The 24,380-nt window shown below is 29.3% G+C and overlaps 3 protein-coding genes across 5 annotated transcripts; all 3 read right to left on the bottom strand.

Moving 5' to 3' along the window:
- Positions 1-231: 231 nt before the first annotated feature.
- LOC124425643 (myosin heavy chain, skeletal muscle, adult-like) lies at positions 232-2,351 on the bottom strand. Its single transcript, XM_046966220.1, has 5 exons — positions 2,235-2,351; positions 1,705-1,867; positions 1,201-1,604; positions 919-1,121; positions 232-835 (listed from the first exon to the last, which is right to left on the bottom strand). The coding sequence occupies exons 1-5, from the start codon at positions 2,349-2,351 to the stop codon at positions 523-525; spliced, it is 1,200 nt and encodes a 399-aa protein (XP_046822176.1). The 3' UTR covers positions 232-522.
- A 666-nt stretch (positions 2,352-3,017) lies between these two features.
- On the bottom strand, positions 3,018-7,962 carry LOC124425322 (nucleoplasmin-like protein). 3 transcript variants are annotated; one of them, XM_046965520.1, is made up of 5 exons: positions 7,767-7,959; positions 7,332-7,450; positions 5,815-6,028; positions 5,504-5,580; positions 3,018-4,514 (listed from the first exon to the last, which is right to left on the bottom strand). In XM_046965520.1, the coding sequence occupies exons 1-5, from the start codon at positions 7,786-7,788 to the stop codon at positions 4,407-4,409; spliced, it is 540 nt and encodes a 179-aa protein (XP_046821476.1). In that variant the 5' UTR covers positions 7,789-7,959; the 3' UTR covers positions 3,018-4,406. The 3 variants fall into 3 exon arrangements, with proteins under 3 accessions (XP_046821476.1, XP_046821479.1, XP_046821477.1); XM_046965521.1 differs by lacking the exon at positions 3,018-4,514 and adding an exon at positions 4,845-5,183 and having other exon boundaries at positions 7,767-7,962; XM_046965523.1 differs by lacking the exons at positions 7,332-7,450; positions 7,767-7,959 and adding an exon at positions 6,252-6,387.
- A 3,444-nt stretch (positions 7,963-11,406) lies between these two features.
- LOC124425642 (adenylate cyclase type 10-like) lies at positions 11,407-21,662 on the bottom strand. The gene is made up of 27 exons (XM_046966219.1): positions 20,710-21,662; positions 20,343-20,618; positions 20,122-20,245; positions 19,827-19,990; positions 19,581-19,706; positions 19,249-19,495; positions 18,856-19,159; positions 18,619-18,746; positions 18,399-18,554; positions 18,216-18,304; positions 17,677-18,121; positions 17,265-17,420; positions 17,098-17,143; positions 16,871-17,006; positions 16,614-16,807; positions 16,238-16,350; positions 15,897-16,123; positions 15,666-15,836; positions 15,414-15,529; positions 14,984-15,310; positions 14,471-14,695; positions 14,078-14,375; positions 13,784-13,982; positions 13,384-13,520; positions 13,168-13,279; positions 12,935-13,073; positions 11,407-12,848 (listed from the first exon to the last, which is right to left on the bottom strand). The coding sequence occupies exons 1-27, from the start codon at positions 20,891-20,893 to the stop codon at positions 12,708-12,710; spliced, it is 4,980 nt and encodes a 1,659-aa protein (XP_046822175.1). The 5' UTR covers positions 20,894-21,662; the 3' UTR covers positions 11,407-12,707.
- Between the last annotated feature and the right edge of the window lie 2,718 nt (positions 21,663-24,380).

The following is a 24,380-nucleotide window of genomic DNA, read 5'->3' as shown; positions in this document are numbered from 1 at the left end:
AAGATTCTAGATCATTTTACTAAAATCAATTAATCTTTTACGAAAAGTTTTAGGCTAATTTTTTTTTTCTTTCATTTTTATATGGTAAAATTTCAAATCTAAAAATCTTTAGATATTATATATCATACGAGCATACAGAAACAAAATAAGAGGATTCACATATTTTATGCATTTTAATCTATATTTTATTAAATTAATAAATAGTAAGGATTTAAAAAGATAATAAAAATAATCATTTGTAAATATATTCTCATTCCTTTAGATTAAATGAATTATTTCCAACTTTCTTATTTTCATTTCTTCAAGCATTATTATAATTAACAAAAAACAAGGATTTCTATAACGTATTTAAACGTACATTTGTCAATATTTTCACTGTACCTTTTTTTTTTTTTTTTTTTTTAAAGGTATATTTACGTCAAATGTTAGGGAAATTTTATTAATATAGGTGTTCCTTTTGAAATAGCGAACATGAATCACTAACATATAATCGATTTTAAAAACTACTTTTCACTTCTCCTGTCACGTGTTCGTACACACGTCACGTACTTCAATATATTTTTGTAAATGTTCCGTTGTACTATCCGTACTGGTCGTAGAAGTGGAATTATTTTGATCCATTTCTTTTTCTTTATTCTCTTTTATACATCCAACTTTAGATTTAATCGAACTTGTTTCTTGAGAGTCTTCCTTTACGGTTACAAACTTATATTTATCACAAGCTTTAGCCCGAATCTTTGAGGCTGCTTTTTCATTTGTTGTTTTATCAGCCGATTTGCTGTTATTTGTACTCGAATTGCTGGCCGATATATTTACTGGTTGGGTAACACAAGATCTAAAATATTTACATATCTATATATATTAATAGATCAAATGATCAAATTAATTTATAGCAAGAATATAAAATTTCGTTCTTACGTTGCAACACATTTTCGAATTATTTCCGAATCTTGCCTTCTACGACTTTGAGTAGCAAGTTTCGCTATAATACGTGCATCAACTTTAATTGCTTTAGGCTTCTCCGTATAGTTCTTCAATTTATTTAAAGTTTGCGTAAGATGCTGAATCTGTACTCTCAAAGTCGCATTCTCATAAACCAATCGAGTATTTCTTTGTACGACCTAAAAAATCATTTCCTTTAAATCCATTTCAAATCTTTTTTTATTAACCTAAATAATCTTCTGATACCAAACGATTTACTTGCAAGAATTTAGCCTTGTTAACTGGCAATGGTTCTTGAAACTTCTCCGATATAATCACATTAAGTTCTTCCCTAGCTTCGTCGAGCTTCTCCATCATTTCTTCCATTACTCTTAAGTGTTCCCGGTGCAACTGATCAAACTTATGTCTAAGCGTGTCCTTTGCATGCTTCATACGCAGAAATTTAATACACAAATTATATGTGATCTCACTCTTCTCAGCTAACTCCTCGCGCAATTGTTTATTTTCCTCATCTAATGAGTCTCTTACATCCTTCAATTCTTTCCATCGTTGCTCTTGTAACTTCAACCCATTGTTTGTACATTTGTTTTTATGACGTTGAATCTCTTCGCAAAAGTGATCCTTCTCTCTCTGATAAAAATATCTCTCATCATCCAGCTGTTCTGAAATGATATTCAATGTTTTTATTTTAAATCTTATATGTGTACATATAAATCTTATATGTGTACGTATAAACTTTATATATTTATATATAATCCTTACGTTTAAGATTTCTATTACATCTCTGTTGTTTCTTTAATTCAGCTGACAATCTTTCTCCGTCCTTACGCATGTTCTCCAATTGAATATCTTTTGTGTAAATGCTATTTTGTAGATCGGCGATGGTCTCTGTTAAATTTGCTACCTTTAAATGAAACTTTAAGTTTTACTTATTTTCTATCTCTTTTTTTTTTACATACATACGAGCTGGTAATTATGAAAATAATATAATTGTAAGTCATTTAAAATATTAAATGATCTACATTTTGTCATACGCTATCTAAAAATTGTTTAAATTATCTAAAAGAATCATTTTTCCAAGTATAAATATACTGATTTTTTTCTGTTTCTTGTTCTAGAATGTAATTTTCAAATAATTTATATCCGAACATGTCAAAAAATATCTCAAAATGAAAAATATATGACAGTAGTTCAATTATGAACACAAATATGCGACTAAACACTTTAGGACTTAGATTACAACAATACATAATTTGTTTACTATCTTTGATTGATAACAAAATGCAACTCACTTGTCTACGAAGTGACTTCGATTCTTTTTCAGTTGCATTACATTCTGATTTTTCTAAAAAAATTTGATTGCCTGTAACGTTAGACCCAGAAGTTCCATTTAATTGAGAACTCTGCATATAATATCTATCAATTTAAATGGCAAAACTTATTCAGAACTCCTTCTCGAAGATGTTCACTTCCTTAAAATTTCAAAATGATCTTGAATGCGGATTAATCAAATGATCTAGATTCATTTCACTTCTTACATAAAAAGGGAAGATAAATTGAAACATCTCAAAAAAAGGTTACAATCATCAAAGTTGACATTCTCAATATGACAAAAAATTGACACTCGAGCGAAGCATACATATTGCAATACATATACTGAAATACATATTACGTATAAAAAAACTATTAATTTACGATTACGTAAAAGTGTATAAGAGTAACGAACGTAAAAATTATTACTATGATGATGGTTTCTACATATATTTTAGAAAAATGTTTATTTCATCTGTAATACACTGATTTTTTTTACAGAAACTGCTCTTTTCGTCAAACACCGCTTTTCATAATAATCGCAATTAAAAACACACGTTATCAGGTCAATCACAAATACAAAAAGAAGGCTAATTAACGCGTTTTATATTTTATATTTGATTTCTTTCTTTTTTATTTTTTCTATATATATATTATATATATATATAAAGAAAAAAATTCGTTAGATAATAAGCTCCCTTATATAAAGTAGCATACACTCTCACTGCTGGGGAGGTATACTCGAATGAATTTTACTCATGCAATACTGATTAAAAGTTGTGAAATTTTTTATTGTGTATCGTATATGTACAAAATAGGTGTACAGACTACTATCAATCGCATGGGTATTTCAAACACCCTTCACATATACTTCTTCTGCATATGATACTGATGTAAGAGCATCACACTGTGTAGTACACCTGTAACTCCTCTTCTATTATCTTTCATCAAATGGAATGAATATCGAGGTGACGCGTGAATATGCTTTTTCCCTTTTTTAATATTCTGATGTTATTTATCTTTTTTCTTTTCTTTCTTTCTTTTTAACAATTATTAATGACACTGCGGTATAAGGGTTTTTCTTCTTGACTAACTTTCTCCTTTTCTCCCCCCATCTTGTACACACGAAAATAATAAATTACACTGGCTGATAGAGTAGCTTTGCAATTTCTTAAAAAGACATACTATTTCTGAATCGTGTTACATGGCTACAATAAGATAATATATTTTTTGTTGCATCGTTGGAAGTGTATTTATGTGAACACGGTATCAGAGAAGACAGAAAGTAAATACAAGTACGTCTCTTTCACTGCAAGTTCGTCTGTGCTTTCCACAAGTTTAACGAACAACAACTGGACCAAGAATGACCGCATAATTTTTAATTAACTCTCATTCTCTTTTTCTTTTTTTCTCTCTATGATATCGTACAAAGTTCAGTCATTAAAACCTCCGGATTCAAATAACAATTTTTTTTTTATAGTTTACATGTATCAAATAAGGAAAGAACATTAAACGCATCTATGTAGGTTCAACGTCGTTAGAAACGAGATAAGTAAAAGAATTGCTTCTAGCCACTTGTCTCAAAAGATCTCCCTTAGCAGTTCAAATTTCATAAAATTTTGTCAAAAAAATAATTTCTGATTAACAAGTTTTTTCTCCATATATTATACATATATAGTTAATACAATTTAGCATAAGGGATATTTCTTTAAGGCAAGCAGAGAAACTACGTATTTGCTATGGAAGCAAAAAATGAAAATTAAAAAAATATATATACATATACATACATACATACATACATACATGCATATATATATATATATATACGTACATATATACATATATATATATATAAAATCAAAGAAAATTGATTACTTAAGTGGTAATACTACACTGCTAAATTAAATCCGTGTATGGCTCATTACAAGTGGACTAGTAAAACGTGATACCATTCTGTGAATACATGATACACTGTTATCTTATTGTACTTTATTGGTCCAGTTGTGTTTTAGAAACGTGGAACGCAACACGTGTCGTCTGATAATCTAATGAAACGATACTAAATTCGCATAAATGCGGATGATAATTGATGGACTTACGCATAATAGCCTAACTTAAGAGTTTTTGTGTTTCCATTATGTTAAGGCTCATGTTTATTTTTTCTTGTTCTTGTTAGCCTGATTTTTGTATTTGGCTGCAGTTGTTAATTTGGCATTCTTCTTCTTAGGTTCATCTTCTTCTTCCTCTTCATCATCAGGATCCTGCATTATAAAGAAACAAAAATCTAAGTTCATCTGAATTTTCTATAATCTTAATTAGGGCTAAATGCCAAATTAACCTCGAACATAATATGTACATTATTTTACTAATAGTTATACCTTCCAAAGAAATAATTAGTAATGAAACAACTTTTTATCTAAAATATCATCTTCAAATATCACTAGTATATATAATATGAGCATTTAGCACTTATTTCATCATTTTTCCCATTTCAATTTACGAAACAGTTTCCACCTGCAAAAACGTTCGCTGAAACTAACCTTTATCGCTTGATCGGTAAATAAGGATATATGAAGAGTGAATAAAAGCAATTGTTTTAAAATTGGATAGTTTATTATACAAAAAATAAAACAACAGATATATAGGAATGAAAACACAAGCGCAAAAGGTACATCCAGGTTTGTAACTTCTTAAGCAACCCTCTCCTTTCTAAGATTTCATCAAAGAAGTTTTTATACTTTTAAAGTAATACACTTTACAGTTGAAAAATACTTTTAATGGAAGTTCTGTTTATAAGGGACTAAAACATTTTAGCCTTTTAAAATGTTTTTTTATTCTTTTTTTTACTTGTCTACTGCTTCGTCCATCTTGGCACGTTTGGTGCCATTTTTTCTACCCTCTGCAGAATGTTTTCTTTTCTTTTGAGGTGCCTGAAATTGCATTCCTAATGAATGTATTTATAATATTATAAGACATTGCTGTTTTCATTGCTACATAAAAAAAGCAGAACAAATGTACGATTTGGAAGAGAAATAAGTGCATAATGCTCATGACGGATAACATAAACCCATATCTTGTATGTGCGTTTAATATTTTTAAACAATTTGATTTTTCTTTATCGTTTATTCTTTCATTAATAATTCAAAGATCCTAATTCATATAGACCAAGTTTTTAGACGAGTGTTTAATTTCGCATGCATCATATAATCTATAAAATTAATATTTTGAAAATTAAATTATTTTCTCATACCTTTTCATCATCATCATCATCAATATTTTCATCTTCTAACTCTTCATCCATATCATCAAATTCTTCCATGTGTGTTCCTACAAACAAAATATAATTTCAAATAAAATAAATATATCACTATATATATTATAATTATAATTGTTTCAAATTGAATTAAATTATCCAAATAAAAATTTTTTGAAAGAACTACAGTGCTATATCGATAAATGGTAAATTGATGCTTCTACAGATAGAAGGCGTCTAAATCATAAATGTCGCACTTCTTAATGAACTTCATATATAAAATAAATATTTTTTTGTTTATTTCTTACCAAGAAGATTGTGTCCTACTATGTGAACAGGCCCGCTACCCTTAACCAAGGTAAACGTAACTGGTGGGTCAGGAAAACTAAGATCAAGAATAATTTGCGCTGTCTTTCCCATCTCTAAAAGAGCAATAGGGGTTTTCATAGGTCCTTTAAGTCCCGTCGCTTCGACCTGTAGTACATTGAGTTCTCCAGGCTTTGCTTCTGGCCCTAAAAGTGCCTAAAACGTATATAAGCAAATATTGTCATGTAATATTTAATAATATATATAACTGTTAATTAACCAATAACATAATAATTATATATTAAAAATTTTCTTAATGTTTCTTTTTCTTTTTAAAATACGATATAAAATAAGACCATCTGCCAAGAACTCATTGTAGTTTCAATTCAATTTAGACAAATACATCTACTGTATCTCAACCCTATTTCTACCTGCATACCGAAATTTCCGTTATAATCTCCCTTTCGGTATAATAGGATCCTGTCGGAGGTGGGGGAAGGGCGAAGCCATTGTAAGGAAAAATGGCGCCAAGCATTAAACATTCATGCAATAAAATTCAATATACAAAAAAAAAAGTAAGTTCGTCCACCAGAGTAATCGTCGAATGTAGAAAAAGAAAAAAAAAAGGAAAAATAAAGAAAGAAAAACAAATTATTCTATCATATAACGATAAGAAATTTTATCGAGACTCATGAAACAAAATAAACTATCGAAGCGCTGTAGTATAGGTTATGAACGATCATAGGCACGCATTGCGGTTTTAACCGCGAAAGATAGGGACTTTTCGTTGTCTCTGATCTCTTACGATTAATATGAAATTCGAACATCTATAAATGCTCGATGAATCATCATACAGATTGAAATATACAATCCATCAACATAATGATAAAAATTTCGAGATAGATGTACGTAAAACCTCTTGAACCGTATATATCAAAGAGGCATAGAATTCGTGAGAAAAATTTTTCTTTCCCATTCTCATCTATGCTTCTTTAATGCATTGAAGATTCGCGCGTAAAACGTTGCAGGAGGCTCCTAGCGCGCTCTGGCAAAAAGGAAGAAAAAAGAAAGAAAAAAAAAATATGTATAACGAAAGACGCCGAATATATTGGCAACGTTCTTCTCTCGTTCGAGAAATGTGACGACACGCGTAAGAGACAAACGTAATTGGCTTGTAAAAATCATACGTAATTATAGCAATCGAGAAAGAAAACATTTCATGCACACGATATATAAGATATCCATAAAATATGAAAGAGCTCAAATGCGTCGATTTATAATTAGGATGAATACCACCTTTGAGTTTAGAACAAAGCCAAAAAAAAATATATCGTATAATCGACAAGGACGACGAATCGGCGTGTGTGTACGTGTAGAGTCACGACGCACGAGCGTTACACATACAGATAGAGAAAGAGAAAGAGAGAGAGATGGAAAGAAAGAAAGAGAGAGAGAGAAAAAGAGAGAGGGAGAAAGCGTATCGCCTTCTTTTATATCTCCGAAATTCTCGAAGACTTACCATTTTGATGATGAGCTTCTGATCAGCTCCATAACCATGCTGGTTCGTACCATCTGCATCGTCGTTCTTGTGCTCGGGATCCCATACCTCGGTTGAGTTTGCTCCCTCAAGGACGATTCCTAAAGAAACACAAAAAATCACGATAGTACACGATGTTCACGAATTTCGAATGCAATAGATGTCTGGTATAACCTCGCACATCATTCGTAATATATAGATCAAATAAGATATTCGAAATATATAATAAAGTTTCAACGATAAACGCGCGCTATTCCCTCGTAGTTTTCGCGGACAATAGGGATCCTCATCACAATGGCCGAAAGCTCTTAGCCGGCGTCTCGATGGAATAACTAATATTTCTCTCGTAAAGTAACCGTGTATAGGACGAAATAAACGATGAACGATGATCACGTTCCTTCGACTTTCGATATTTACCGTACAGATATTCTTCCGCCATGGCGATCGGTTTGATATTAACGGATTCTCAACTCGACAGGACGTCTATACGGGGCCACCGACGATGGACGTGTGCGTGTCGAACGAGAGTGGAGCGGAGTAATGCTAGAAGGGGAGGACGCCGCGCGCGCAACGGTCACTGCGCGAAGAATTGTGCTCGCACGTGTTGGGCGAACGCGTAGCAAATGACTTTTGCGTAGTCGACCTTGCGCGCCTAGATCCTGTTCTTTTCTCTGATTGGTCGAAGTTCCGCGTCTTTAGCGTAACAGTGTTGCCGGCTCTCATATAAGCTCAACACCGAAGGCGTCACGAAAGGTTCCTTCTTCCCCCGTACTGAATCACATCTTTTCTCTTTATTATTCATTTATTACTCTATCCATATTGCTTTCATTATCTTTCTCTATCATTATTCCACCATGATAACACGTAGCATTAAATATTAAACGTACATAAGACAAAAATAAACAAGTTTACGTAATTACGTTGAAGCAGTCAATTCTGTATATTGTACGTTCCTTACCGTTCTCTGATTATATTGAATTTTATGATATCCAAATGATTTTTTTATGCTTTTGAATAATTATATCAATATTCAATAATGCTTTACTACGTTAATTGATACAGATTGTTAGACGAATTGAAAACGATTAAAATATGATTAAAAGATCGTTGTAATGTAAGTACAATAACTTTCTCGTTAGAGGTTATAATGATAATAACGATACAATATTCTTGCCAATACGTTCTATATAAAATTAGATTAAATATCGTACCAAAGAAATCTATTCCTCCATTCAGCATTTTTTGAAATTTTATATATTACTGTACTCTTTGTAAACGTTTTCTATATAATTTGAAGAGACAATTTGGCAATGTCGTAAAACGATTCTATTGGTCGAAAATCATGTTGGTCGCACGAAAACATGGAACTATCGGCTGCATATGGACGTATAAATAGTGCGTACTCTGCTTGTAAAAATTCCTTGAAACGTTAAATTATTATATTTTGTCTTGTTTTTGATAAATAAATGTACATCTCGTAACTGTCAACGATTTTCAACTGTAGAAGAATTTAAGGTAATTTGTTTTATTGAACTTTCGAGAAAAAATTTGACCGTATGCCGAAGTGCGGCAACGTACTTCCTCGAAATGTCTAACGATATGTATGCCCATATATATTTTTTACATATAACTTACAATTATTTTTGATAGTGTTGAAAAAAAAATACGAACATTTTTATATTATTACAAAAGTTATAAATTGCGAGAAAAGGTAAGAATGAGGTAATTCATAGAAGTAGTTCTATGTTATCGTGGGACTACTTTTTTCACGTTGTTGTCTCCTCGTAACACCACGTCAGTCAAATTCGTCTCGTTCAATATTTTTATTATAACGAGGATATACTTATATATGTATATATATATATATATATATATATATATATATATATATATACAGTTTTTATATATATATATATATATATATATCTTTTGAAATCTGAATTTATTTTTCATTGTTTAAAAATGCTTTATTTATAATCTTTTAATTTATGACTCTTTTTAATAGCATTTAATTTTAAGAAAAAACGATACAGTAACGTATATAGAATTTCGATTAAAGGTGCAAATATGATGCTTACGTTACATTACATCGTTATGATGATTATGTGCTTTGGATTTATGTATTGTGATTTTTTTGAGAATATTGCAATAAAATTATTTTTGTGCGATAATTTTTTTATATTCATTGTTTTTCATACTGGATTTGAATTTTTTCAGTTCACATTATTATTATTATTACATATATAACTATTTGCTAATTGGTAAAATAGATATTATTGTTAAATTCTATAAGTATGAAATTGTTCAAATTATTAATACGTGTTATTAAAGTCGAAGGTTTTTTAGTTAGTTGATCAGATAAAGATACTGGTTTTAAATATATTAGTGTTTTTATTTCAGTTGCTCTATTTTGCTTACCACAGCTTCTGTAATAATAGCACAATGTTTAAGTAAAATAAATATTAAAAGACTAGTAATATTTAGCATCAGTATTTAACATGAGAATACGTTTATTTATTTTTAATATTAAGAATATATAATTCTTTTATTTTATATTATTTTCATTGATGAAATATATTCATTGATCTTAATATTTCTTGTGTATATTAACAATAATCAAAATATTTCAAGTTTTATAATAAATATATTTCAGAACTGTTATTATTGAACCTGTTATGTAATAAAACTTATTGTTAGAATCTTTCTCTCCCTTTTTTCATATGCAAATATCAAATTTTCTTCATATATTTATGTAGATATATATGTATATACTAATTTATTTAGCTATGATAATGAATTTCACATATCATAAATATTTCTTTAAACATATAAATGTAACTAGCAAAGGGAAGTGATACAATATTAGTACAGTTTGTTGAAGATATGGGCTAAAAAATTTATTACTTGATATCATCTTAAATCAATACATAGATCCTATCAAATAAATGTCTATTACATATCTTATTTTGGAAATTACTGTAAATTAAAAATCATATTATTTTATACAATTAAGAATCTATTTCGTCTGAAGTAATAAATGAATATCGATATTCATAAAATTATTATTTAGTATATAAGATTTACTAAAAAAATGTCTTCACAATTACTTGAGTATCTGATTTTTTAATTTTTAATTATATATTAACTTTCATTTCAAAAGAAGTTTTATAGTTTACAAATCTCTTAGTTCAAATAATAAACATTAGATGTCTCTGTTCTCTACATAAATACGTCCTCTATTGCTTTATTAGTTTTATGTGCTCAAGTGAACGTATTTCATACTCGTGAACGTATTTCATATATATATCTAAATTATATATATATTTCTAAAATATTGAATTTTAGAAATTTTATAAAAAAATATATATTCTGAACGTCTATAGTTAAATAATGTCAATTAAAATATAAACATTTATTTGTTAGGTTAGTTCTTTTGTATTCATTTTATAAATATTTATAGTTCTACACAAATATTTATAGTTCTAATCTTAACATAATTGTTTTTATCGTATTAGATTACAAAAACATGAACTCTTTTTCAATACTCAAATTTGGAGTTATACGTCAGGCGGTACAGTCCATTACAGTGCCAAGACTTTCAAATGTAATATCTGGAAGAGATCCTGGCATACTTTTAAGAAGTATACATCATATGTGCGAAAAACAGTATTTAAATTCTATACCATATACATTGGCGAATAATAATAAATCTTCTCTTTTGCAACTTGTTTCACCTACAATTAATTTAGTATCTGGTTTGAAAATGAAAGGACGACTGCAGCTTCGTTGTGAACATTGTTATAAAGTTGCAAGAAATGAAAGATGGTATATAATGTGTAAAAAGTTCCCAAAGCACAAGCAAGCACAAATTAAAAAGAAAGATTATAAAACTTGGATTTTGACACATGCTACTCAATCACCTAAACGTGCATGGTAATAAAATTATGTTACACGAAGATGATAATTTATTATAATAAAAGTGTATAGTAATGAAATATATATTTATGTTCTTAAATCTTTATTTCAATATATGAGACAAATAAATAATAAACTGGTATCGTTATCTATTATTATCTATTGTTGATATTTGCTACAGTTGACAATATGGGGTACAGTATTTTATTTTTATATAACTGCTGTTCATTTTTGAAAGTTTAAAAAGTCATTTATATGAAAGCATGTTAGTCCAAACTTTGTTTTGAATAGAATTGTATTAACATCTGTATACTCTGACTGCTGCAATGAAAAGTAAATATAAATGATATGTATTTGTGAAATCTTGAAGAAATAATAAGTTTCAATTTAAGAAGATAATAATCAAGTACTGCAAGGTGGACAGGTAGGCATGCATATAATTCGTGCTGGAGCACAAGGATAGCATTTTGGCACGCAAGGAATACAAGGACCACAAGGACTGCAAGGACCGCAGGAAAAGCTAGGTATCATAGGTGGACAACAGACTACTGGTGTAGGACAAGGTGGAGGCGGACAGACCTGTGTATATATATGTGAATATTTATTAATTATAAAATTCTAGAAATAATAATTAATAAAATAATTCTAAAAAAAATAGGAAGATCAATTTAGATTTAATATTTATATTACCATAAAATTTGACACAATTAGAATATAAATATGTCAAATCAAATCTTACCCTTATTGGACATGTATAGCAGGGTCGTACGCAAGGTGTAGGACATATTGGTGCACATGCTGGATAACAGCTTGGAGGAGAGCACGGAAAACACCTAATAATAAAAGTATTTTTAATTTGATTTTCATGATACAAAATATATTATTTTATGCTTACGACATATTTGTTGATAAGATGTAGGAGTTTGATAAATTGAAATTTTGCAATCAAAAGGTTTATTTTTGTTTAGATTTAAAATAATTTGTTTCTGGACATGTTACTGAATTTATTGAAGTTTTCCAAATCAAACAAGTTAGTCTTTTGTTTTTTTATTTCAATTAATTGCACTGCTTAGAGGAAACACGCAGAAAATTTAAAGTAACAAGAAAACCGAGAAATAAAGTACTTATTAAATAATTATACAATTTCCAATGGATATATTATATAAAAATAAATATATATTTACAATTTAAAGCGTTTGTATTATTTTTAAAATTAATCTTAAAATGGCGCCCCTTGTCATTTTATAAGTTTAACCAATGATCATTGTTTTCTTTGCGTAATATCATTTTATAAAATAGTAACCTTGACATACGATCAGTTTGATTTGAGAAGGCGTTGGGTATATTGTGCGTGTGTTTATCGAATAGATTTAATTACTTTTTATGTACAATAGAATATATTATATCATTAAATAATCATTTCAATAAAACAAAATATAAGATTTAATAGGTCGGTACTGGCAATGTATAAAAGATAACTTTCGTTTCGTTCGTATTAATTTCGTTCCAAGTTGAAGACGAAGGGTTCATCGATTGTTGTTGCCACAAGTTACGTTCTATCAATGGCAATTTTCCTTCCCAAGCCTACATACAAATATTCATATCATATTAACGGTAATTTGTAATCATCTAATTAATCATGAATTAATTATAAATATATTGAAACAAACTTGTTTACAATGCATTGCCCATCCATATATCATTTTATTATCCATTTTGAAAGATATTTTTATAGCTTTTTGTAAAATCTTTATAGCCATCTTTTTGTAACCCCGAACCATGTAATAGTAAGCTTTTATTAATATGTACCTATATAAGATCGAAGACACACTTGTGTAAGTATATCGATATTTTTTTCTTTCTTTTAAATTAATTTATAAAAATGTGTCTTTTTTCTTGTTACCTTGGTCTCGCAATTTTCACGATTTTCACCATCTTTTTAATATTTTTTAAAGAAGCTTTGATATTCGTCATAATATTTATAGCTTTGGCGTCATAATTGTTCACATAATGTACTGGGTAAAGATAAAAAAACATATTCACACGCTAAAGAAGGGTGACTTTTTTCTTTCCCCTCCTCGCCCCTTGCATTGCAAAAAAAAAGAATATGAGTACAAACCGTAAGAAATGAGCATTCCTTCGAGTTCTTTCAAATCCGTAATAGTGGCTGCGACTAAGTCTTCGTCAGTACTCTTTTTTTCAACTTTTTTTTTTATCCATACCTTAGATGCTGCCCATTCTTTGTTTCTAATACACCTGAAAGAAAGATAAAAGAGAGATATTCTTTTTCAAATTATTACTATTAACCCTTTGCACTCGAAATAATCCTCACAAGTGCTGCCAAAGTTCGACAATTGTACTCGAAGTGTATCTCCCAGGTACCAACAATATGCATGCAACTGATGAAGCCAAAAAAAGTTCGATCTGTTAGAAGTTTTAGCCAAGAAAAAGTATGAGTCCAAAGGGTTAATAATAAAATCAACACACATGCACGCACACACATGAGATAATATATATACCATAGCCACATTGATATAAAATATCGTCTTTCGGCTTCTGAATCTCGCAGGCTCAAAAGATTTTCACCTTCTTTCAAAAAATAACGTTCGCAATTTTGATAAGAAAGAACTATCAATCCTATATCCAATTGTACTTCGGCACACGTCGCGTAATACCACGTACGACCGGACTTGTCCATATGGTTTTTCGACACAAATTCTGTATGGAATATTATTATAAGTTAAAAGAAAAAAGAAAATAAAAAAGATATAATTAGATTAGAATACGTTAACGATATAACTGTTAATGATCACCTAAGTCTCGTAATATTGAGACAATTTCGGAATAACGACAAGAGATCATCAGAAGATTAATGAGTCTTGGTAAAACAATACATTCGGTATTTGTTAAATTAATAGATTTTGCTAATCTGATAATGATGAAACCGATGTCGATGGCCTCGTTAATTTGTCCTCTTAGCCAACGTGAGAAAAAAACACCGGCATAAAGTTCAATAATTATTTTGAGATCTTGATACTCTATCATTCTAACTTCTTCGTTACACAAATCGATGCTTTCGTTTTCCAAATATTTAATGATGTTACTGACAAATGATTGTTACTTGTTAAAAAATTATTTCGTTATTTAGACAAAAGTTTCGTTTAATTTCATACTTATGCATGTACATATATGTATGTATTTATCTACTTCGTGCAATACATGTGGCCAATAGTCAGCATGTTGGTGTAACATATGGATAGTACCAAGAAATCGCTGGTAGAACATGCTTTGTTTAATGCCCATATTGCTGCCAATCGAGTCTCTTTTTTCATACCTTTAATCTTAGAAATTAAGATTAGGTTAAGATTAAAAGAAATTAAAATTAAGCAATACAGGATATGCCGAAAGTTTTTGAACAGGTCGAAAGTATTTTAAAATCGATTCTAAAAATCAATTATTTTTTCTTCTTCGAGATTTTTTAGGCTAATTTTTTTTTCTTTTCTTTTTTTTTTTTTGTTTCTTTTGCCAAATTCTAAAACCACGAGACTAGCTTGTAAAATAGCAAGCCTAATTAAACTTCTCGGTAAAAGAAAGCTCAATTGAATTTTAATATCATCTTTCGGAAAGTTTAAAGAAACTTTCGGCCCACTTTAGCATATGCATAATCATGTTCATCTTTCCCTCTTTTTTTTTCTCGCTATAATCATTAGACTTTATACCTTATAAACTTCGAATATTTGAGCCAAGCAATACGCTAATTGATTTGTATATTTCGTAGCATAATTGTTTTTGTCGTTATCACTTTTACGTTTTCTCGAACAGAATAATAATAATAATTTAAGTTTGTTTAATTGAAATATAGTTTTCAGATTGATCATTATGTTTGTTCGTGGAAAATGGTAGCCTAAAGTTTTCATCGCTTTGTCCAAGCTTTTCTCAGCTTCTGAAGTGTAGCCAGATTCGAAATAACATTTACCTTGCAAGGTTTGAATCTTTGCAGTGAGATAAAGAAATGTAATTACCTCGTTTTTGTTTGGATCGAATATCTGACGATGAGTAGAAGAGAAATCACATTTGGCTGTTTTTTTTACTTTTTTTTCTATTTTAATATTTAAATATCTGATTAAATAAGATAGGATCTACATATACCTGTTGAAGTGTAGTCTCAGCTTCGTTTAATAATTTCCTTGCTTGAGGAACATTTTGATTTTCAATGCATATTTCAGCGAATTCCAATATAGCGATTAAAGTTTTATCATTATCACCTAAAAAAAAAAAAAACAATCATTGATCAATCGATTTGAATTTCATGTAATATTTATACAATATTTCCTATCCTATAATATAATCCTATAAGTTATTATTCTATAATATTTTATATATATATTTTTTTTCACTATTAAAATTTACCAATTCTACGACAATGCTCAACCATTTGTGTATAAACAGTTAATAATATCAGATTACATTCACAATTAGTGAAATCAATGTTGGAAAAAGTACGTATTAGTTTTCTCTCTGATTTTCTTAAAATATTTAAATAAGGTGGACTCTTTTTAATGGTTAAAACATCTAAAAACATGTAAATCAACATATATATGTTTATTATTAAATATATTTATTTTATCATTATTTTACTTTTTATTTTGGGTATGTCGAATAATTTTGAACCTATTCCATGAAATTGTCTTATATTCAATGGATATTCTATCGGTGTTTTTCCTACTTCGTCCAAGAATTTTTCACCTAATAATTTCGAAAAATATCCTTCACCACATGATTTGCAACGTCTGGTATTTCGTTCTAAATATTTGAGTGCCTTCTTGTGCAACTCCAATTTTTGATTCTCCGTGAGTAATCTTTAATCAAAATTATTTTTTAGATACTTTAGTTACGATTTAAATTGAATAAAATTTTTTAGATACGAAGTTGTTACATATAAAAATTTAGGTTGGATGTAACAGATTGTTTACCTATATGTTGTGTCTTGAAATATCGTTATCTTGAAACGTATGAGACCGCATGATGCATACTTCGGCATATTGGCCAGTTCCTCTAAATGACAATGGGATTCAAAGTAAATGTAAAAAAAAAGTATTTATTAAGAATAATTAAAAAACTACCTGGTATCACGATGCCAATACATCTACATTGAATACCTATATCACCGATATGATTACGCATTCTTCTATAGTATATAATAGGACCAATGTTTTTACTAAAATCTCCCATTCCGCATTCGAAAATTCGAATTTCGAAAAGTTTACGTATAGCTAATGTCCCCAGGAATTCGAATAAATATATATACATTTATATATATACACATACAAACATACGATTAATATGTGTATATATATTTATCATACTGTTAAATTTAATATATATATATAGTAATCCAATCTTACTTAATCCTGTGTCTTTCTTAGACATTTCAGTTATACTTTCCAACATTTTTCGGCAAACAAATACGCCAAGTATAGAAGCACATTTAAGTAATAATTGATCGAGTGGCGTTAAAGCATCGAACACTTTTAAAATAAGTACTGAAAAAGAATCCTAATTATATATTAGTATCCTTGTATACGATAGTAATAGTTTCCTTTTACCGTCAAAGTTTATTCGCATATTACTATTCATTAATGAGTTTTCTAGTGCTTTTGAAAAAGCTACGCTTATCAGTTCGCTATTCAAATCGATTTCATCTTGATGAATTGTGTTATTGATCGATAACATTGCATCATTCTAAAGATAAATAATAAATAAATTTATATGATAAGTTTGTGCATTTATGTAAATAATTTTTATGTATTTAGAAAATGACTAATGTGCTAACCATATAACTTGTCTCGTACATTTCCCATCTATCCTCGCGAGGTAAACTGCTTTTTTTTAAAATAGTCGAATCCAAAATGAATCTATTATATATTTGTAATAAAGGGAAATTAATAAATTCAATTATTTATATTTTTCAATTGTTTTCTATATGATGTTTTAACTTACTACCTTTTTAACATTTTTAAATCAGGTAAAACATATCCCATTGACTCAGCTTCTTTTCTGGTAACATTTATGATTTCTAGATTATTACTTTGCATGAGACTCACCAAATAACTTTCGATCCAGCCTGGATTTCCTAAACTTCGTTCTTGAATAAATCTAAACAAATAATTCTAATATATATAGAACCTTATAGTCCTGAGAATATCATTAAAAAAGAATTAACTTGCTTTTCCAATTCTGTAGATATACCAAATACATTGAGTATTTGACACACAATACCAACGTGATACCATTTATCGATACCTTGCAGTTCAATGACCTTTTATAATAAAAAAAAAAGAAAGAGAAAAAGGAACCAAACCATATGTATGTTTCTGTTAAGTTATTGATTACAGATTCTAATTAAAAATAATTGATTTTTACAAATTTACGTACTCGTGCTCTTTTCAATAATGTATTAGCCAATTTGTATTCTGCATCAACTTTTCGACCAACACTAATGACGAACAAAAACATATTGGTGTTGATAAGAATATCGAAAAAGTTCAATGACTCTTCGTCGGCGTATTCAATATTGTCAATAATGATGATCCAGAGTTTTTGAAAACATTTTTTTGTTAGATATATTAAAAGTTTTTGAAGTATCCTATGCTTTTCTAATTCCTTAAAAGTTGTGTATTCTTCGGTCAATGGGAAACGAACATTGAAGACTTCATTCAACACACAGAGATATTCAGGATAAAGTATATTGTTTAATAAACGCATCAACTTGTCTTCTCGATCCTTTGAAGTTGACGTTGATGAGAATTTCAAGGGTAAAGAGAATATTAGATGGAATAAGGTGTACGGCTTCTGTTCTGGAAAAGTGTTTTCTTATTTCTTTTTTTCTTTCTTTCTTTCTTTTCTCAAAGATTTATTATCAACGCAAAAGAAAATTTCATGGTCAACAACCTGCATGTCTGTTGAAACAAGAGAAATGTAATTTGATGGGATACCATTTGGTATGTTTAATGCCATTTCGTCTAACATCCTCGTTTTTCCTATTCTGGGTTCACCTCTATATCCAAATATTCGTAGTTAATTACAAAATCCTTTATTCTTTTTTTCGAATTAGAATTATTTCATAACGTATACTTTATTATCAATGTATTGTACTGTGGTTCAGTTGTTGAATGATTTTTCATGATTGTATAGTCTAACATAATTGCTAATAAGTTTCGAAAGATTTTCATTTCTTTAGCTCGACCTAGCAAGGGATATTTGCTCCAAATCAATTCCGACGTTTTATCTCTGCAATCGATTACTTGCGAAATTAAATTGAACGTTAAATATTAATTAAATAAATCATTTTTACTTGACTTGTTCCTCGAACTCGTAAATTGGTCCAATGTCTATAATTCCTTTCAAATATTTTGGCTCTTGTAATTTGAAATGGCTACCTTCTAATTGAGAATGAAGAAAACTCTCTCTGTCACATATAACCTACTCAATGTTTTTTAGGGGGGAGAGGGTGGAAGAAGAATGAAAAATAACAAAATTTTATAAAAATGAGAAAGGTAACGTTCTATTATATATGTAGCAAATAATTTACCTTGTTTTTGTAAACCATCATAAGTCGAGCAGCTCTGTTCACCGCCATTCCAATAACTGTATACTCTTTTCTTAGTATGTGACCAACAACGCCACAGTATGTCATCCCTGTTGTAACGCCAACAGTGACGTCAGTAATATTTGTTAACTCTTTCAAAGCAATTCGCAATCTGAAGCCACATTTAAGGCCGATTTGTGATTCAAGTTCATGTTTATCTCCTCGCAAACCAAAAATGCAAAGAAACATTAAGTCTTTGTCAAAGAGAGATGTTTTGTTGACACATCCTTGCATCCCATTGACTATCCTTCATCAAATTTGTCGCGTTATATTTAATCGATCTTGATTTCTCAGATATAATACTTTTAAACAAAAAACAATCCAAGAAAGGTATACCTGCATACGAGTTTGTATGCTGCGTCGATTGATCTTATCAATTGTTTATTTTTTATTTCATTGACGGTTGCATTGACAAATACAATAACGACTTGTCTCATTTCGGACAGATATTTCAACGGTTCATCCATTTCGACTGAACGGACAACCGGTCTCAATATATAACTTTTCAAAGCGTCTTTCAAATGTGCTTTCGCTACTTTTAAGATTTTTGGTCGTACTGAAAAAAAAAAGAAAAAAAAGAAAAAGGACAAAATTCATCTACTGCTATTAAGAATCTTGTCGTTTGATTTTTGTCATGGATTTCGTATTAATAATGTAATTTTACTAACAAGCATAGTAGGCCATTTTCATTTTTCTTCGATACATTAGGTTGTTCGACATATTCGTTAACGCTGAAGTGTCATTATTCGTTGTTAATGGTGATCCGTCAAACAAAAACATATTATTCCAGTTATCTGTGAATTTGTTGGAACCAATTTTTTTTTCTTTTTTCTTTATTTTCATTTTCTTTTTTCTCTTTATTATACTTTTCATTTATATAGATAAATATAATGTAAATGATTGATTCAGCATACCTTTTTCATTGTTCGGTTTTTCATTGTAAGAGCTTTTCAAAGTATACCATAAGGTAGAACAAGTTATAACAAGAACATGTAAGCCATCAGGAAGTGTTTCATAGACGTAGTCGATTGGATTTATCCATTGCCAGGTGCTAAGTGCTACTAAAATATCGCCACCTCTAGACGAATTATCAATCAATTTAATAATAAATTATAAATAATATAATTAATTATATGATTAATAATTAATTTAATAATTTTGATAACTTCGTGTTAAATTATTTATGTTAGTTTTATACGTGTTATATACTTGCAAAGTTGTTCGGCATATTTAACTTCCCACAGAGGCCTACCGGTTATCATGTAATGCGACATTTTCTTTGGATCACCGATAGACGTAAAATATGTTGTACCAGACGCTATGGCTAGTTTTACTGTTAAGATTACATCGACAATGTATTGTCAAGATTTAAACGTGAATCTAACAACGAGTATATACTTAGGTATAAATAAAATTATAAAATTATAAACCTCTTAGTGTGATACCAACGTCAGTCTCATAAATGCCAAAATGTTGTTGTATAACGCAAGCTGTTTGAATCGCCGTAGTTGCTAGGTCGCGCATATTAGTATCGTTTTTAAGCTTCCACATGACGATAAAAGAGTCGCCGGAAAATTTTAATACGTCGCCATTTTGCGAGAGAATTTCTTGAATCATATGACCTATGTAATCGTTCAACGTCTCCGTCAATTTTGATGCACCACCTTTACCTGCTTTCGTATATTTTTCAACAAAATCGGTAAAGCCTATTATTATGGAAAAGTAAATAAATATTATTGTATACATTAGATCGGAAATTGTTGATTATAATTTCTTTTTTTCATCTTTTTTGTACACCTGATATATCACCGAGCATTAGCGTTGTTAAATACTCTCTTATACTATAATCGTCAAAATAATCCAGAATCTCATCGGGACACATAGACGCGAAAATTCTCGTATGCATTTCTATCTTTGAAATTTTCTGATTTATGGTTTGTCTGCCATTATTCGAATCATCTATAATATTATATATATACATATATATTTTTATTAATTTAAATTATATATAATTAACCTCTAATATATTTAAGAAATATTCTATTTCTTATGATCTATGTACCAGTTTGATTGGAATAAGCAAGAAGATTTAATTGATTCTCCATTATCCTATATATTATAATAAAAAATATTAATCCTATGATCTCTTATAATTGATAAAATGAAACAATTATTAATAAAATATTAATATTAATTACGCAAACGACGTGATTATATCTTTTTACAACCAACTTCATGGATACTTCCGAATATTAAACTTTCGATTGTTTCGTAGTATCTATCAAAAAAAAAAAGAGAAAAAAAAAGAAAATAGAAAAACATCGAGGATAGGAATGGTTCAGATATCAATGAGCGTAGAACATTCTCCTATGCATTTGTTTTTTATTTTAGCATCCGTTTTATCAGAAGGTCGGATAGGATAAACGAATTTAACGTCAACAATGAATGATACACTCGTCTGACAATAGACAATATGTGTTTATTTAATAGTCTCGCTATATATAGATACTTAATATGACTTGTCACTCTAACAGATCGCTGCCTACAACGTGACGGCCGAATTTTATTGTGCCTGGCCCTACTAGTCCTTATTGTGCTTGAATCTATGACGGGTCGACGTGTTCTCTCTTTAATTTATACTTAATTTTAATTCTTTTTTTTTGTTTTTTTTTCTTTCCTTTTCTTTTCTTTTCTTATTCTCTTTTTCTTATCTTTTTTCCCCATATCGTCGGCGCTCTATCTTTCTTTTTCTTTCGCTTTCCTTTTTTTTCTTTCACTCTCACTTTTTTTCTCACTCTCTCACTCTCACTCTCACTTTCTCAATTTCTCACTCTTTATTTTTTTCTCAACTAACAAATTGAATTATATTCCCTAAAGACGTCGTGATATATTTTACGAAAGTTCATGATTCACAGAAATTCGTTCCTGCGCATGATCAGAATAATCTTCCTCTTTTAACAATTCATTCATACACACATACACACATACACACACACATTCATATATATATATATATGTATGTGTATAAAGGGTGAAGATGACAAGATTCGATTTTTCTGTTTTTTAATTTTCTTTTTTTTTATTTTATTTTATTCTTGAATGCGCAGGGACGAAAGTTCTCGCATAATAAATTTTCTTCTCTCACACGTTGCGAAGAAATACGCCCGTTTTTTGTTTAATGGTCGATGGTTGTTAGAAAAAAAAAAGAACATTTATCGATTATCATAACCGTGCGCTTACGCCCACGCTTATTAACACGTACACATATTTTTAATTATATTTATTATTATTCCTTATATATGTATATACAGTGTGGCCTTTCTCGCATTCACTGTGATTTACATGATGGTTTCGCGCGAGCGAGCGCACGGAATATTATTCGACGGGCGGAAACGAGCGAGCTGAGAATGGAACTTTGGTTTTTTTCTTATTTGTTTATTTGTTTATTTATTTGTATTTAGTTATTTATTTATTTATTTTCTCTCTCTCTCTCTCTCTCTTTCTCTCTCTTTTTTGCTTTCGTTCCACTATTTCCATTTCAATTTGCAAATTTATATCTTTATTTCGAAATCAATTATAGTTGAAAGAAATATACAGGAAGAATTTCACGGAAGAAATTATTTTATTTGAAAAAGTTAAAAATTAAAAATTTTGTCAACAAAAAATCATTATAATATAATAACCGATCGTATCCATTCTCTCGCTCGTTTTCTCTTCGAACGAAGATAACAGGATATGTGTATGCGTGTGAATATGTGTGTATATGTATGTTTGTGAATGTATATATATATTTGTGTATGTTTGTCTTTTTTATTTTATTTCATTTTATTTTAGTTTTTTATTTATTTATTTATTTAATTCTTTTGCTTTCTTCTTTTTTTTTCTTTTTTCTTTTGAGAATATTTATCCGACTTTAAAGCGAGATGTAAATTTTTTGAAAGAACGATATTTTTTTTATTTTTTTTGTTCGTTTTTTCTTTTTTTGTGTTTTTTCTTTTTTTCTTCTTCCTTAATCTGACAGACGAGAACGCGCACAAATATTATTTCATCATGAACATCATCATTTTCGACAATCTTTCCGTACAGTTCTTTTTTTTTCTTTTTTTCTCTTTTTTTTTAATTTTTTCTATAATTTTTTACTTTACGACAAACGTGACTCGTTATATAATGGCACACAGCATGGCAGTTGCAACAATGTACTTACTTCAATAAACTCTTTTTTCATTTTATTTTATTTTATTTTATTTTTTTTTTTTTTTTAATATCTTTTTCTCTTTTTAATAGCTTATCCTTTTTAAGTCTAAACTTGATAAACTTATTCTCTAGCCCCGTCGTCATCCATCCTTTTTGCTTTTCGTCATATTTTCTTTTCTTATTTCCTTTTTTTTTACTGTTCTTTATTTCTCCAAACGTCCTTCAAACAACGCAATTGTCGTACTCCGAGAATTTCTGTTTCGAAACGATTGAATTTTTGTTCCATTTTTTCTTTTAATTGTTTTCCCATGTGAAAATCTCGACGATTCGACTGACACTTCCGTCGTGACCTTTCTTTTTTTTATGTTTTTCTTTTCTCTTTTTTATTCCCTCCCGTTTTTCTTTTCTCTTTCGCGCCTTTCACTGCGTAGACGAGCTTAATTTAAGCGTCGCAAAGAACTAGGCAAAACACGACATATGTACGTAATACTTAAATTTTTTGCTCTTTTTTATTTATCCTTTCAATAATTCTTTCCTTCTTTCTATCTCTATCTTTCTTCCATTATCGAACAATCTATCTGTTTCTCTCTCTCTCTCTCTCTCTCTCTCTCTTTCTTTCTCATATGCACAGTCCCAGGCACACCATTTATAACATTCTTTTATTATTATTATTCACACACGAAGGTCACATTATTATTATTTCGGTTAGGTATATACACGCGATTGAAAGTTATATTGCGTTATTCTTTTTTTTGCTTTTTTTATCTTCATTAATAATAACGATAAATTTTATGCAAGTAAGTACTTATATACGACGAGATTTTCTCTCTCTTTCTCTCTCTCTCTTTCTCTCTTTCTGCTTCTATTCGTATTCTTTTTATTCGTTTTATTTTTTCTTTTTTTTCTGTTCTCCTTTCTTGTTCTTTTAAACACTTTCGTTCATTGAATTTTCACCTCATTTTTCTTAATTCGATTTATACTTAGCGATTAAACATGTAGAAATTGAAGAATAAAAAAAGGCGACGGTAGCCACGTCGTTGCGGCATTTTATATTCACGAGAGGATACAGGGCCATATCGTTAAAACGTTAAACATCCAATGAGAATCGTAAATATAATTCGGAAAATAATTTTATATCAACGATTTACATATATATATCTCGAATTTTTTTATCTATCTTCCTTACCTTTATTTTATTTTCTTTTCTTTCTCTTTCTTTTCTCTCTTTCTTTTTTTTTTCTTAACTTCGCTTTTTCGGCCATGGATCCGCAAAC

This window comes from Vespa crabro, chromosome 7, assembly GCF_910589235.1.
Source record: "Vespa crabro chromosome 7, iyVesCrab1.2, whole genome shotgun sequence".
Classification (NCBI taxonomy): domain Eukaryota; kingdom Metazoa; phylum Arthropoda; class Insecta; order Hymenoptera; family Vespidae; genus Vespa; species Vespa crabro.
The sequence above is the reverse complement of the archived record's forward strand: the minus strand, read 5'-3'. Positions and strand labels throughout refer to the sequence as shown.

What these genes read in the sequence shown, in the direction of transcription:
- LOC124425643 (XM_046966220.1), bottom strand. Translation starts at nt 2,351, where the DNA reads ATGCAGAGTTCTCAATTAAATGGAACTTCTGGGTCTAACGTTACAGGC. An exon ending in CGAAGTCACTTCGTAGACAA is followed by an intron (nt 1,868 to 2,234) that starts GTGAGTTGCATT and finishes GAAAATAAGTAA; the next exon opens with AACTTAAAGTTTCATTTAAA. An exon ending in ATGTAATAGAAATCTTAAAC is followed by an intron (nt 1,605 to 1,704) that starts GTAAGGATTATA and finishes ATATCATTTCAG; the next exon opens with AACAGCTGGATGATGAGAGA.
- LOC124425322 (XM_046965520.1), bottom strand. Translation starts at nt 7,788, where the DNA reads ATGGCGGAAGAATATCTGTACG. An exon ending in GGCGGAAGAATATCTGTACG is followed by an intron (nt 7,451 to 7,766) that starts GTAAATATCGAA and finishes GTGTTTCTTTAG; the next exon opens with GAATCGTCCTTGAGGGAGCA. An exon ending in ATGATGATGATGATGAAAAG is followed by an intron (nt 4,515 to 5,503) that starts GTATGAGAAAAT and finishes TTTATAATGCAG; the next exon opens with GATCCTGATGATGAAGAGGA.
- LOC124425642 (XM_046966219.1), bottom strand. Translation starts at nt 20,893, where the DNA reads ATGTATATATATAATATTATAGATGATTCGAATAATGGCAGACAAACC. An exon ending in CTGAGACTACACTTCAACAG is followed by an intron (nt 15,311 to 15,413) that starts GTATATGTAGAT and finishes ACTCATCGTCAG; the next exon opens with ATATTCGATCCAAACAAAAA. An exon ending in AGGAATGCTCATTTCTTACG is followed by an intron (nt 13,280 to 13,383) that starts GTTTGTACTCAT and finishes ATCTTTACCCAG; the next exon opens with TACATTATGTGAACAATTAT.